Source organism: Phallusia mammillata, chromosome 4 (genome assembly GCF_965637545.1).
Source record: "Phallusia mammillata chromosome 4, kaPhaMamm4.hap1.1, whole genome shotgun sequence".
Taxonomy (NCBI): domain Eukaryota; kingdom Metazoa; phylum Chordata; class Ascidiacea; order Phlebobranchia; family Ascidiidae; genus Phallusia; species Phallusia mammillata.
Genome location: NC_137255.1, coordinates 19,862,052 through 19,873,907, shown reverse-complemented (window position 1 = coordinate 19,873,907; position 11,856 = coordinate 19,862,052). Strand labels below are relative to the sequence as shown.

Sequence of the window (11,856 nt, the reverse complement as noted above, 5' to 3'; positions counted from 1 at the left end):
ATTGTCCCCGCCCTAAGCCTCGCTGCTATGGCTGAGTAAGCACGACAATCACAGTTGTATTGATTTTTTTCAAAGCGAAAGTTACAATTAAACGCGCGAAAAAGAGCTGTCAAAACACGTCCAGATGGAAATCACTGAAATGTTAGCCGCGGGGGTTAAGACTGCCGCTTAAATTTCCTCGTACACTTGGCGTTGTCACAGGTAAATTCCTGAACATAAAAATGCCATTAGCTACCAATGTTGATGGGTTTACCCCCTCATTAAATCTTCACAGTTCATACCAAAACAAACATGTCGTCATCGTCAACGTATCTCTCAGTTACAGAAAGACGCCCGTCCCATTCCTGCCTATGGATAAGCTTATGTCCATCCCAGTTCATCACTGACTGCAATAAACAACGTAAGGCTTGATAAGGTACAACATTTGGGCGCAAAAAAGTTCATGAAAAATGTGCATGTCGTGAAATGCAACAAATAACTTTAAAACGGTAAAAATGTGACGAATGATCAGTTGCGTGCAGCCAAGCGCAATCGTGCGTAGCGGTCTCGCCTCAGCGGTTGTTACAGCATAGATAACTTACAGTTTCTTTTCTAAATAACAAGCTATTTTACGCTACACTTGGTTTTATACCATGTATAATGTAAATTACCTTCAAATAAATACATGGGTAACTCAGGATGTTACAGTTATGGGGCAGTTGTGATAAATAAAGACACAATACTTTCATTTACAGCACTTGCATTTTGTCTTTCCAGCCGTAACTCGCTGTTATCAGTTTTGTTGCTTAAGACAAACAGAAAACACACACCTTGGTAACGCTCTTATCAGGCATAGTTTCTTGGAATTCTTTGCCAATTGTGCACTTGATTTCCGTCGTACGAGCGGTGCTTATGCTCGTATATGTAAACTGGTCACCTTTAACTTCCATGACAATATCAGGTCTGCCAAGACCAGCCAGTTTTCGAATGGCAAAGTTCACTCCTGAACAGCAAGTAAAGTAATGTATTAAATTTGATATTAGTCAAGGAAACTACCTATGTTACATCAACAGTGTTGCTATGGTAAGTGATAGAATGATTTATTTGGTAATGTGTAGTGTTTTATCCCGAATAGGTACATTAATGTGTTACACCGTATATGTATTGCAACTTACCTATTGCTTTCATGTAGTCATCGAAACCTTCTGAAGATACAAAGTTCCATCTACCGTTTAACTTTTCGCGCCGCTCCATTGAAAGCTGTAACTTATCACACAAAACTATCCTTCTGGTCTGCAGTGACTGCTACAAACACAAAATGCCAGCGGTGCAATTCGACTAGTTAATAGCACAGATCGTGTTGGTGTCATGCACAACCGAGCACGAGCAATAAGTAAACATCAATTGTGTAACTGGGCAAGCTAATGCAACTGCCAACGGCTCGTTTTCTCGCAGTTAAGTGAAATCCGAGCTACACTGCTTTTGTGTTAACCACTGTAATTTACTATTCTGAGTAAATAGTGCGCTATTGTTAAGCTATGTTACGATGTGTGTAGTACTCGCACAGTCGCACTCAGCTTAAAGAAACATTGTCGTTAACAGAGGAAAATATGACTTAACAGGGCTCAAGACACTCTACTATAATTTTAATTTTGTAGCGTCGTATTTTAAGTAAAAATTTAGTTACGAAATATTACCTGCAAAATTAGGCCTGTTTTTAATAGCAGAATAAGCTAGAGAGTTTATGATGACCCTTGTGGTAAATTGCTGATCAGTCGGGCTTCGTCTGAACGCAAAACAAACCAAGTTTGGTGTATCGTACCACAAGGGGCGCGATGAGATAACTTATCGACCTATCTTTCATTTTCAAACTAAGTGATACAGCCATATCAAAAATATCCAAAGAAATTGAGGTGTTAATTTATATTACGTATCTTAACATCTTAAAGTATTGGTAAAGCATTAAACTCGGGTGCTTAATTGGGCTCCACTTTATTGACAAGAAAATGTGATTGCGGGCGTATATTATATGCATTTAAAAAGTTTCGAAATTGTAGTGAGATTTGAAATATTGTTTCAAACGATTTTTACATGGTCAAGTCAAGTCAAGATTTTATTTGCATTGTCACATCATCATCACAGTTCCATTGTTGAGCAGTTAAGTAAACAGCAAGGACACCGAAAAAAACCGTGGGTTATCGAGTCCTGTTATTTGAATATTGGTTGAAATCCGTTTTCTGGGTGTTTTCTGCCGCCAGGACATAAGAAAACAAAAACAATCCCAGACAACCACCAAAAATTTTCGAGTGGGTTCTTGACTTTAAAAGTTGCAAAAACATTTGGAAACAGAAACGAACTTTAGAAGGATCGAATTTGTGCTCTTAATAATAAGGTTTTTTTTTTCTTGGTGAAAGAGGGTTGCTTGCTATTTGATACAATACGAGTTCTTTACTTTTTCTCGTAAACTCTTTTTGCCATGACATCTCCAAATTTGAGCTCCTGAAAAACAAAGCAAATCTTTTTTGCTTTTTTTGAAAATTATAGGTGTATATGTTTTTTCCTGATTATCACTAGTCATTGATTGAATTCACACGAGGGCAAAACATTGTTATGTTGCAAACATATTGGTAAAGCAGCTGAATGACATAACCACTACATGCAAAATTCTGCATATTTTTCACAACTAGAAAGATAGCAAATCAGTTGGTGTGAACAAAGTGCTACTGACAAATACTGTTCAGTATGTCCTTTTTTACGACTGTTTTTTGTACCAAATTGGTGGTACTACCAATTGTAGACTTTTTGATTTTCGCATTGTCATATTTATAATTTTACCATGAGCAACAGATCTCCTTCGCAGTATCGAATAACGGTTGTTTCCTTGTCTCCCCATTTCTGTGTTTGAATCAGTTTCTCCCCTTGCCAACAGTATAAGCTCTAAAACAAAACAAGCCCATCGAATAAATTATTAAATCTCTTTTTATCAGTGGTTAAATGATTCAAGATTTTACTGACACAAAAGCTTTTGACCCTACAACCGTACAGGCCCACGGAGTAATCTTTTGACTTTGGTACAGTCCGATGTTTGTATCAGTGAATATCTGAAAACAAGCTAAATCAGAGTTACAAAATGGACGTTGTGGAATCAGGCTCTATAAAATGTCAACAAAACCCGCCAAAAATTGTGATTATTATCACCGTTAAAACAAAGCTACACATAAGCCTATCATATGACCGCCATGCTAAATAGCTACTATGGTTTCGAAACGCGATATGTATACTGTTGCTTGCATAGTATCACCATTTGTGTGTCCTTACCTTGCATTTTCGTCCGTCCGGCATCTCTTCATCAAACTCCTTATCAGTCGTGCAGCGAGTTTCCAGTGTGCCGAAGGTGCTTTCGCTCTCATGTAGAAAGCTTTGCCGTTGATCCCCACGGTCAGTACGGGTTTGGCCAAGTTTCCCATCTTTCTCATGACCTTGTTGACACCTAAAAAATGTTTTAACTGATGTACTGGTTGACTTTTACTATTTTGATGTGTTTGTTAACCAAACTTCATTATCATACCCTAAAGATTCGTTTATTGATCCTGGTTTACCTTAAACTGTGCAAATGTGTTTGTTGAACGTTTTTGTATCACCCAATGCAGTATTGTTGCAAATGTATTTCGGGTTTGGTTGCAAGAGTGTAGGAACAATTAAATTTCGGTGAGATTTCTTATTTAAACCAGACATTGCGACATTGTACAAAACCTCACATTTGTTTTGAAATTGTTTTTTAGCGATTACAACGTTCATCCATAGGTTGCTTCTGTTAACCCATACAAAAAGGCTACACATGGTGGAGTATTGGTTTTAGTTTTCAATAATCTCAGGTTCGAAAATCCTCAATTGATGTTATCATTACGATTATGAAATGAAAAAAATGTTGGAACAATGTTAGACACGCACCAAGTGCTTTCAAGTATCCTTTAAAATTGTTGGAAGACTTTATCTTCCAGACTCCATTCAGTTTTGCCGCCATTTTGCTTAGGTGTTGTATTAAATTACAACAAAATAAGCTGTAAAAAGTTACCTAAAAACTGTATCATTAATAACAAATCCTCAGACACATTTAATTTCTGCCTCCCTTGTAACAAAACTTAACTGACTAAAAGTTGTCTGATTTTGCTAAAATGCACGCCTATATATGTGCAACGACGTATATGTGGGTTGTAACGATCTTTGTATGGAATCGGACTTCCATAGCAACTCTATCACGTTAATGTGCAACTTTTACTTTCACACTTCCAGCCTATTAAGAGCCTTTCTGTCGGTTTGAAAATTACCTTATGCGACTTATACCTTAGACTATTTGCAATATACTGTGGTTATTTTATCATATCCACCTTTTCTTCGACGTCTGGTCTGGTCTTGGGTTTGTTACCCATTCTTTGACTAACGTAAATTATCGTCTTGCCATGGTTCATTTGGCATCCAGCGGAGTGTTTTTCCGCAACACACCAAAGTCTGTTTCGAACCACAGTGCGTGAAGTTTACCACCAAGCTTGCATGATATGGCAAGTTGTTCTTAGATAAATCTGTGACACTAACTCGATATGCTGGTATGTTTCCCTATAACTTTTAATTGATAGAACCTAGTTCAAAGAAGCACAGAATCGGAGAAGACAACTGTGAAACCAAATGCCCTATACCGTTTGGCAAAACAAAACGTGACTTAACACCAACCTGAAAGCAAGGTAAATCGGAACATGGCGGCGAAAGGTTGGGTTACCAAACTCAGTCAAACGAGCCCCACCGTGAAACAAATAGCTTGCGGTACAACAAACTTACAGCTTGACAAATGCAAAAAGCGGTACGAGGGACAAGTTTGCACTAAATACAATGATTTGCGTAAAAAACATTCAATACAAGTTGCTTGATTGATGCATCATTATCTAAAATTTTCATGTCATTAAAAATGTCATCATGCTTTTGGGCAACTTGGGCTATCGTTATTACAATAATTTTGTCCAATGTCCAAATACAAACAAGGTAATTGTTACAATTATGTCATGAATGCAGCTAAAAATGTGCCCAATTTCAGACCATTTTGACAAACAATAACACACAAGGAATTATAGAACAGCATTTCGGGGACATGAAACAAAATTATACCGACGGTAAAAGAATAGCACGAATAGACGACTTTGTCCAACTATATCACAAAGCGATAAAGTTTCAGGAAAACAATTTGCTGACAGTTTGATGCATTTTAATAAAAAAAAACGCCAAACACTGGAACAGACGAAAAATCCTCGCCTCTAGTTTTGACGCAATTTAGAAAACGGAAACGAAACTCAAAATGCTTTTACTCATCACCACAATTGGCAAAACGAATTCGGTTTCAAAATATTAGTACTAAAAGCAACAATTTATTAACCCGGACTCTGTTTGTTGTTTGTCAACTTTGGCGCATTTTTCCTTTGTTTTATCAATGCGTTAAATGATGAAAGCATTGACAAATTATATTTTGACGCATCAATTGTAAATCAGGCTTTAATAACACCCAACCGCAGTTCAACATGGTTAGAATTGTGCTCACTGTGCATCGAACCAAAAAACTCAACACGCGATGCACTTCTGTCACATGTAGTCACAAAGGACACTTTCGGATGGCTAAATAGTAATGTCGTGGATTCTTATATACGCCGATCGGTTAGTATTGGAAATACATGATTGGAAGTTTGGGATGGTGGAGTGCTGCGTCACTGAACAAATTTTAAACGATAGGCCATTAAAAAACTTACAAGAGGGTTATGCAACCCATCTGTCGGTCAACAGACGGTCAAATTAAGAATAATTTATTTTTGCAGTTATTTTGAATAATCATTTCATGTTTACATGGTTTTGTAAAGATAAAATGGAACTTGAATTGTTTGATTCAGCAAAAGAAAGCCAGAACGAACTCGTTAAGTCAATACAGACCCATATTTTGCCATTTTTAAATAACCTTACTAACCCAGGTTCCAGGATTAATGTTTTCTCGCGCGCTTTAATACAACAAACTGACCAGTTGAGCTGCGGTGTTGCGTCTGTTATGGAGCAGACCGGATTATTTCAAACGTATCAAAACGATCCATTGGCAAGTTTGACCCTAAGTTTTTTCGTCAGTAGATTGCATACGTCTTATTCGAAAATTCCCAACAGCTGTAATTTTGCAATAAAACGACACTTAGATCAACAAAATGACCAATCCGCCGGTTTGCAAAAGTTTGGAAACACATGCTGGTTAAATGCTGTTTTCTAATTACTAAAATTTCTATGAAGCAAAAATTTGTAAAATCAAATCGTACAGCTGTTTCTGACTTCGTTGCTAAATTTTTACTCATATCTGTAATAATTTTAAAAGGAACTTTTGACATCAACAAAACTCCGGCGAATTTTTAATGGTTAAATCCATCGCCTACTCATTTGCGGAGCAAGGCATATTGGAATACTATATGTCTTAGCAAGCCTCAAGACACTGTACTATAATTATAATTTGTAGAGCTGAATTTTAAGTGAAAATTATTTTACGATTTATTACCTGCAAAATTAGGCCTTTTTAAAGCCAGAATAAGCCACAGATTTTATGATGACCGTTGTGGTAAATTGTCGATGAGTAAGGGCTTCGGCTGAAGGCAAAATCAAATCAAGTTTATGTTTATCGTACCACAAGGGGCGTCGTAATTTATAGTTTATCGACCCATTTTCATTTTTAAACTTCTTAATGATACAGCAATATCCAAAGAAATTGGTGTGTTAACGTAGCTCAATATCTTAAAGTGTTGGTAAGGCATTAAACTCGGGTGCTTGAGTTCCACTTTATTGACGAAAAAATGTGATTGCAGTCATATATATTAAAACAATATTTAAAAGTTTCACAACTTATAGCAAGATTTAAAATACTATTTCAAACGTCTTTGACACAAGCAAAACAATTACGGACAAACAAGAAACTTTTAATGTGTTCTTGACTTTAAAAGTTGCAAAAACATTCGGAAACAGAAACGAACTTTAAAAGGATCGAATTTGTGCTCTTTAATAATTTAAATTTTCTTGGATAAAAGAAGCTTGCTTGGTATTTGGTAAAGTACGAGTTTTTTACTTTTTCTCGTAAACTCTTTTTGCCACGACATCTCCAAGTTTAAGCTCCTGAAAAAAAATATTGAAAATATAGGTATATGCGCTTTTTCTTGAATATCGCAAGTCATTGATTGAATGCACACATGGAAAAAGGATTGTTATGTTGAAAACATTAAGGGAAGCAACTGAATGACATAACCACTACGTTACATGCAAAGATTACTGCATATTTTTTCTGACAACTTATAAAGTTGGCGTAAACAAAGTGCTACTGACAAATAATCTGATGTACGTCTTCTTTTCGACCGTTTTGTACCAATTTTATTAACACTTAATAATATTTGTATTGTCATATTTATAACTTTACCATGAGCAACAAATCTCCTTCGCAGTATCGAGTAAGGGTTGTTTCCTTGTCTCCCCATTTCTGTGTTTGAATCAGTTTCTCCCCTTGCCAACAGAATAAGCTCTAAAACAAAACAAGCCCATCGGACAAATTATTTCGTATTTGTGGGTAAATAAAGTCAAGATTTTGCTGACACATAAGCTTTCGGCCCTAACCATATAGGCCCACGAAGTAATCTTTGGACTTTTGTACAGTCCAATGTTTGTAGTCAGTGAATGTCTAAAAACAAGCTAAGTCAGAGTTACAAAATGGACGTGGTGGGATCAGACTCAATAAAATGTCAACAAAATCTGCCAAAAAGTGTGATTATAATCACCGTTGAACAATGAAGCTACGCATAAGCCTTTCATATGACCGTCATGCAAAAATTTTCGCTGTGATTCAAAACGCGATATGTTTACTATTGCCTGCATTGCATCACGTTTGTGTGTCCTTACCTTGCATTTTCGTCCGTCCGGTGTCTCTTCATCAAACTCCTCATCAATTGTGCAGCGAGTTTCCAGTGTGCGGAAGGTGCTTTCGCTCTTCATGTAGAAAGCTTTTCCGTTAATCTCCACCGTCAACACGGGCTTGGCCAAGTTTCCCATCTTTCTCATGGCCATGTTCACACCTAAAAAATATTAAATTGACTATAACTATATTGGCATTTACCATGGTATTGACTACATTACTATTGTAAAGCCCTAAATATGTTTGATAACCAAACTTCAGTATCATACCCTGAAAATTTGTTGATTGACTTTGTTTGATTTAAAACCCTGCAAATGTGTTTGCTTATTGCTTTGTATCACCCAATGCATCATTACTGGAAATATATTTCGGGTTCGGATGCGAGAGTGTAGGAACAATTAAATTTCGGTTAATTATTATTCATATGGCGTTGGCTACTCAGCAACTGAGAGCTACGTAGTAAATCATCGCTCGTACATTAAGCAAACAGCAAGAAACTGCCGGCACATGTATGCTCTCCTCATGTTTGCCCAACCGCGAGAAACGTGTGCTTCATGTGATCAGTATAACGCTTCTTCTGAAACCAAGCATGCTATTTGCAACTTCAGTTTTTGCGAAAAAAATCTACTTTCGCCTTCCAGGAGCGATTGCTTATTTCAACCCAACGTTAATTGTGACCATTGCGACATACAAAACCTCCCGTTTATTTCGTAGATTGTTTTTCTTCTTGCTTTTCAGCGATTACATAAATCGAAAATATATTGCATCTTTTTAAACGTACGAAGGCAGCCGGGCGGTGTATTGGGTTTAGTTTTCAACTAGCAATAATCGCGGTTCAGTATATATACTCAATAAATGTTACCATTATAATGTAAGTGTTGGAAGACTGTTAGACACTTACCGAGTGCTTTCATGTATTCTTCAAAATTGTCGGAAGACTTTATCTTCCACACTCCATTCATTTTTGCCGCCATTTTTGCTCAGATGTTGTTTAAATTTATTAAATTAAAATAAAATAAGCTGAAAAAGGAACCTAAAAACTGTATCATTAACAGGTAATCGCTGGTCACTTTAATTTCTGTCTCTTTTACAACGAAACCTAACTAACTAAAAGATGTCTTATTGTGCTGAAAAGCAAGCCTGCAACGACGTATATGTGGGATGTTACGACCTTTGTACGGAATCGAACTTGCTGTGCCTTCTACTTTCCTACATAGCAACACCATTACGTTAATGTGCAACTTTTACTCGGAAACGTCCAACCTATATACGAAGAGCCTTTCTGTCGTGTAAACGTTTTGGTTATTGGTTGGCAAACAGTGACGAAAAAGTTAAATCTGTCTCGACAATACTTTATAAGTAATCGGGAAAGTTTGTTTGTTGTTTGGAATTTGCTCGAGTATTTTCGATTTCTTAGACACTTCAGCTACCAATATCATACAAAACACAATCGTTTCAATCAGTTTCTAACCATCACTTACATAGGCGATGACAGTCAGTGGGAAATCACAGAAATGCACAGTTTAGTTTGGGCGCTTCTTTTCGTGGTTCATATTTGTCGTTAAAAATGATAAGTAAGTTCGTTGCCACAACTCTTATAGCTTACTGCACAGAGACGATACGGTTCACAGAGAAACAACTATCGTGTAGTTTTATTCTAGTTAAGCATCATGCTTAACGTTTCATTTATGTTATAAAATAGAAAGCAATAACAACTTTTCTGGCCTTTCTGGTGATTATTACTGAGTACCATCTGCAGGTTGTTAAAAACGAGCACAATTAAAACACTTTGGAGAAAAGAGCATCACATTCGTCTTGTACATGATCGATGTTCATTATTGCGCATTGCAACTGCATAAACATATGGAGCAATAACGACTTCCAAAAATTAGGGAATTAAAAAAAATATTTATTGTTTTTGTTACAAAGTTATATGAGCGCTGCAAATGAAAGTGATGTGATGGCGATCGCAGGGCAGTTTGGTGTTTGCGGAAGGGCATTTATTTTTGCGAATCACATACGGGTCAACACCCGAACGATACAAATTATAGGTTAAATTGGTCGAAGAACGAATATTTTTGTTGTATTGAGCTTTTAGGCAGACGTTTTTTCGTAAATTCTTTTTGCAACAACATCTCCCATTCGAAGTTCCTACAAAAATAGTCGTTGTGAATATTTTAACGCAAAGAACTGGACATATTTTCTAACCCCTGCTTTAAACTCACCGCGATTAAATTTCCTGATTCATTAACATGTCGAGATATAGAGGTCGTTTTTCCGTTCCACGATTCCTCCTGGACTAGAACATCGTTCTTCCAATTGACTACAGTCTGCAATATACGATTTACACTTGTTCTATGCCGTTAAAAATACATGGTTATTCAAACACAAAAAGAAACCTGGTTTATAGTAAAAGAGTTTTTGCAGCAACAAAGTGATTTCTTTGTGTATTATTTTTGTTTTTATGCGCGCATCAGACACTTAGTAATTTTATCTTTTCTTTAAAGTCCGTCTTTTGACACTTTCACAATCATAAAACTGTTTCTTGGTACCGCCTTTCTTATTTTGCAATTATTTTCTTGGTTTTTGTGCGACACAACGTTCGCCTCGAAATAGATAACGCGTCACCATTTCGTTATATATGTATATATATTGGCGTTTGACAAAACCTACAAAGATCAGACTAAACCTAAGCAAATTTTACTTTAACGTTGCATAACACTGCCATTTTAATTCATTTTTGCAACAATTTGTTCAGGTTTACACAATTGTCTTCCGAATTGGGTAAGTGAATTTGCTTTTGACAAACTACCTTGCAATTTCGTCCATCCACAGTTTGCTGATCAACCACCTTGCCAAGAGGACATTCTAGTCTGTGTGTGCTGAATGTACTTGATGTTACAATTTTGACCGCTTCTGGGTCGGAGCTCTCAATAGAAACCGTTGACTTGGTTGCGTTGCCGATCTTGCGCAATGCAAAACCGACGCCTGTTAAAGTAGCAGGAATAAAACATACACAAAGAAGCAACTCAAACAACAGTTTCAACAAATAGTAGAAGGTGTAAGGCGACTTCACAGCTTTAGGAACAATTTCGACCGTCTCAAACGTTGGTTAATGACCTAGGACTGGTGAATGCAATCGACATGTCGTGACAACCATGCAGCTGCTGTAGTGCATGGTAATACAAACCCAAAAGCGAGTTGATTCGGTAGCGTTGAAACATCGACTTTTGACCCAATCATATATTTAGATAGTTATAGCATGGAAGCTGTGTAAAATATAGGCTAGCTTGTTTGCCTACAAACTTATAGAATTAGCAACATTCCAAAATTAAACCTTATGTTTACAAGCTATACTGCAGAATAACTGTTAACATTTTGTTCCACTCAAGCCATGTTCTCTTAAGAAATAAAAATCTTTCTCACCAACAGCTTTCATGTAAGCGTCGAAGTTAACCGACTCTGCAAGCTTCCAGGTTCCTTGAAGTTCAGATGCCATCTTGTTCCTACTCTTGCCCTTGAACGAGACTGATGACTGGCAGTCTTGTCCGACTCAATATAAACTCAGCACTGTTGTGTCAAACTGTTTTCACACCACAACAACTGACAGCTAATCGCCGAACCAGCACCGGACCGTTAAAACGTAAACATTAAGAACAGGATGGCTGGATGATTACGATGCTGGAAGTACTAAACGACGCGCGATCATCACAAAAACAGAACGTCTGATTCACGCTGTTTGTGGTTGCAATTGTTTTTATTTTACCAAAGACCAGCATTGGAGGCAGCGACAAATTTAGGTCGTTCTTTTTTTGTATGACGTTATATGTCTGGACAAACTATAGTGCTGTATATCAACTGCCAAGGGCTACGTCCAAATGGTATTTACGACACAATCTAATCAGCAATTACTT

At 37.0% G+C, this 11,856-nt stretch overlaps 3 protein-coding genes and 1 pseudogene across 4 annotated transcripts; all 4 read right to left on the bottom strand.

The window, feature by feature from the left end:
• Nucleotides 1-48: 48 nt before the first annotated feature.
• Nucleotides 49-1,749, bottom strand: LOC145224079 (fatty acid-binding protein, adipocyte-like). Its single transcript, XM_080090507.1, has 4 exons — nt 1,155-1,749; nt 810-982; nt 282-386; nt 49-209 (listed from the first exon to the last, which is right to left on the bottom strand). Exons 1-4 carry the CDS (start codon nt 1,231-1,233, stop codon nt 156-158), a joined length of 411 nt encoding a protein of 136 aa, XP_079946633.1. The 5' UTR covers nt 1,234-1,749; the 3' UTR covers nt 49-155.
• A 678-nt stretch (nt 1,750-2,427) lies between these two features.
• On the bottom strand, nt 2,428-4,003 carry LOC145223586 (fatty acid-binding protein, brain-like; annotated as a pseudogene).
• A 2,802-nt stretch (nt 4,004-6,805) lies between these two features.
• LOC145225484 (fatty acid-binding protein, liver-like) lies at nt 6,806-9,507 on the bottom strand. 2 transcript variants are annotated; one of them, XM_080092197.1, is made up of 5 exons: nt 8,844-9,507; nt 7,930-8,102; nt 7,648-7,711; nt 7,454-7,555; nt 6,806-7,155 (listed from the first exon to the last, which is right to left on the bottom strand). In XM_080092197.1, exons 1-5 carry the CDS (start codon nt 8,914-8,916, stop codon nt 7,148-7,150), a joined length of 420 nt encoding a protein of 139 aa, XP_079948323.1. In that variant the 5' UTR covers nt 8,917-9,507; the 3' UTR covers nt 6,806-7,147. The 2 variants fall into 2 exon arrangements, with proteins under 2 accessions (XP_079948323.1, XP_079948325.1); XM_080092199.1 differs by lacking the exon at nt 7,648-7,711.
• Nucleotides 9,508-9,579: 72 nt separating this feature from the next.
• On the bottom strand, nt 9,580-11,616 carry LOC145225486 (fatty acid-binding protein, brain-like). The gene is made up of 4 exons (XM_080092200.1): nt 11,369-11,616; nt 10,755-10,930; nt 10,168-10,272; nt 9,580-10,093 (listed from the first exon to the last, which is right to left on the bottom strand). The coding sequence occupies exons 1-4, from the start codon at nt 11,439-11,441 to the stop codon at nt 10,037-10,039; spliced, it is 411 nt and encodes a 136-aa protein (XP_079948326.1). The 5' UTR covers nt 11,442-11,616; the 3' UTR covers nt 9,580-10,036.
• Nucleotides 11,617-11,856: the final 240 nt, after the last annotated feature.

Bases quoted from the DNA above. Each gene is read 5' to 3' on its own strand.
- LOC145224079 (XM_080090507.1), bottom strand. From the start codon at position 1,233: ATGGAGCGGCGCGAAAAGTTAAACGGTAGATGGAACTTTGTATCTTCA. The intron at 983-1,154 runs GTAAGTTGCAAT...CTTGCTGTTCAG, and splicing joins TGACTACATGAAAGCAATAG to GAGTGAACTTTGCCATTCGA. The intron at 387-809 runs GTGTGTGTTTTC...TGTTTATTGCAG, and splicing joins CTGATAAGAGCGTTACCAAG to TCAGTGATGAACTGGGATGG.
- LOC145225484 (XM_080092197.1), bottom strand. From the start codon at position 8,916: ATGGCGGCAAAAATGAATGGAGTGTGGAAGATAAAGTCTTCCGACAAT. The intron at 8,103-8,843 runs GTAAGTGTCTAA...AATATTTTTTAG, and splicing joins AGAATACATGAAAGCACTCG to GTGTGAACATGGCCATGAGA. The intron at 7,556-7,647 runs GTTAGGGCCGAA...GTTTTGTTTTAG, and splicing joins TTACTTCGTGGGCCTATATG to AGCTTATTCTGTTGGCAAGG.
- LOC145225486 (XM_080092200.1), bottom strand. From the start codon at position 11,441: ATGGCATCTGAACTTCAAGGAACCTGGAAGCTTGCAGAGTCGGTTAAC. The intron at 10,931-11,368 runs GTGAGAAAGATT...CTACTTTAACAG, and splicing joins CGCTTACATGAAAGCTGTTG to GCGTCGGTTTTGCATTGCGC. The intron at 10,273-10,754 runs GTAGTTTGTCAA...CGTATATTGCAG, and splicing joins TGGATGGACGAAATTGCAAG to ACTGTAGTCAATTGGAAGAA.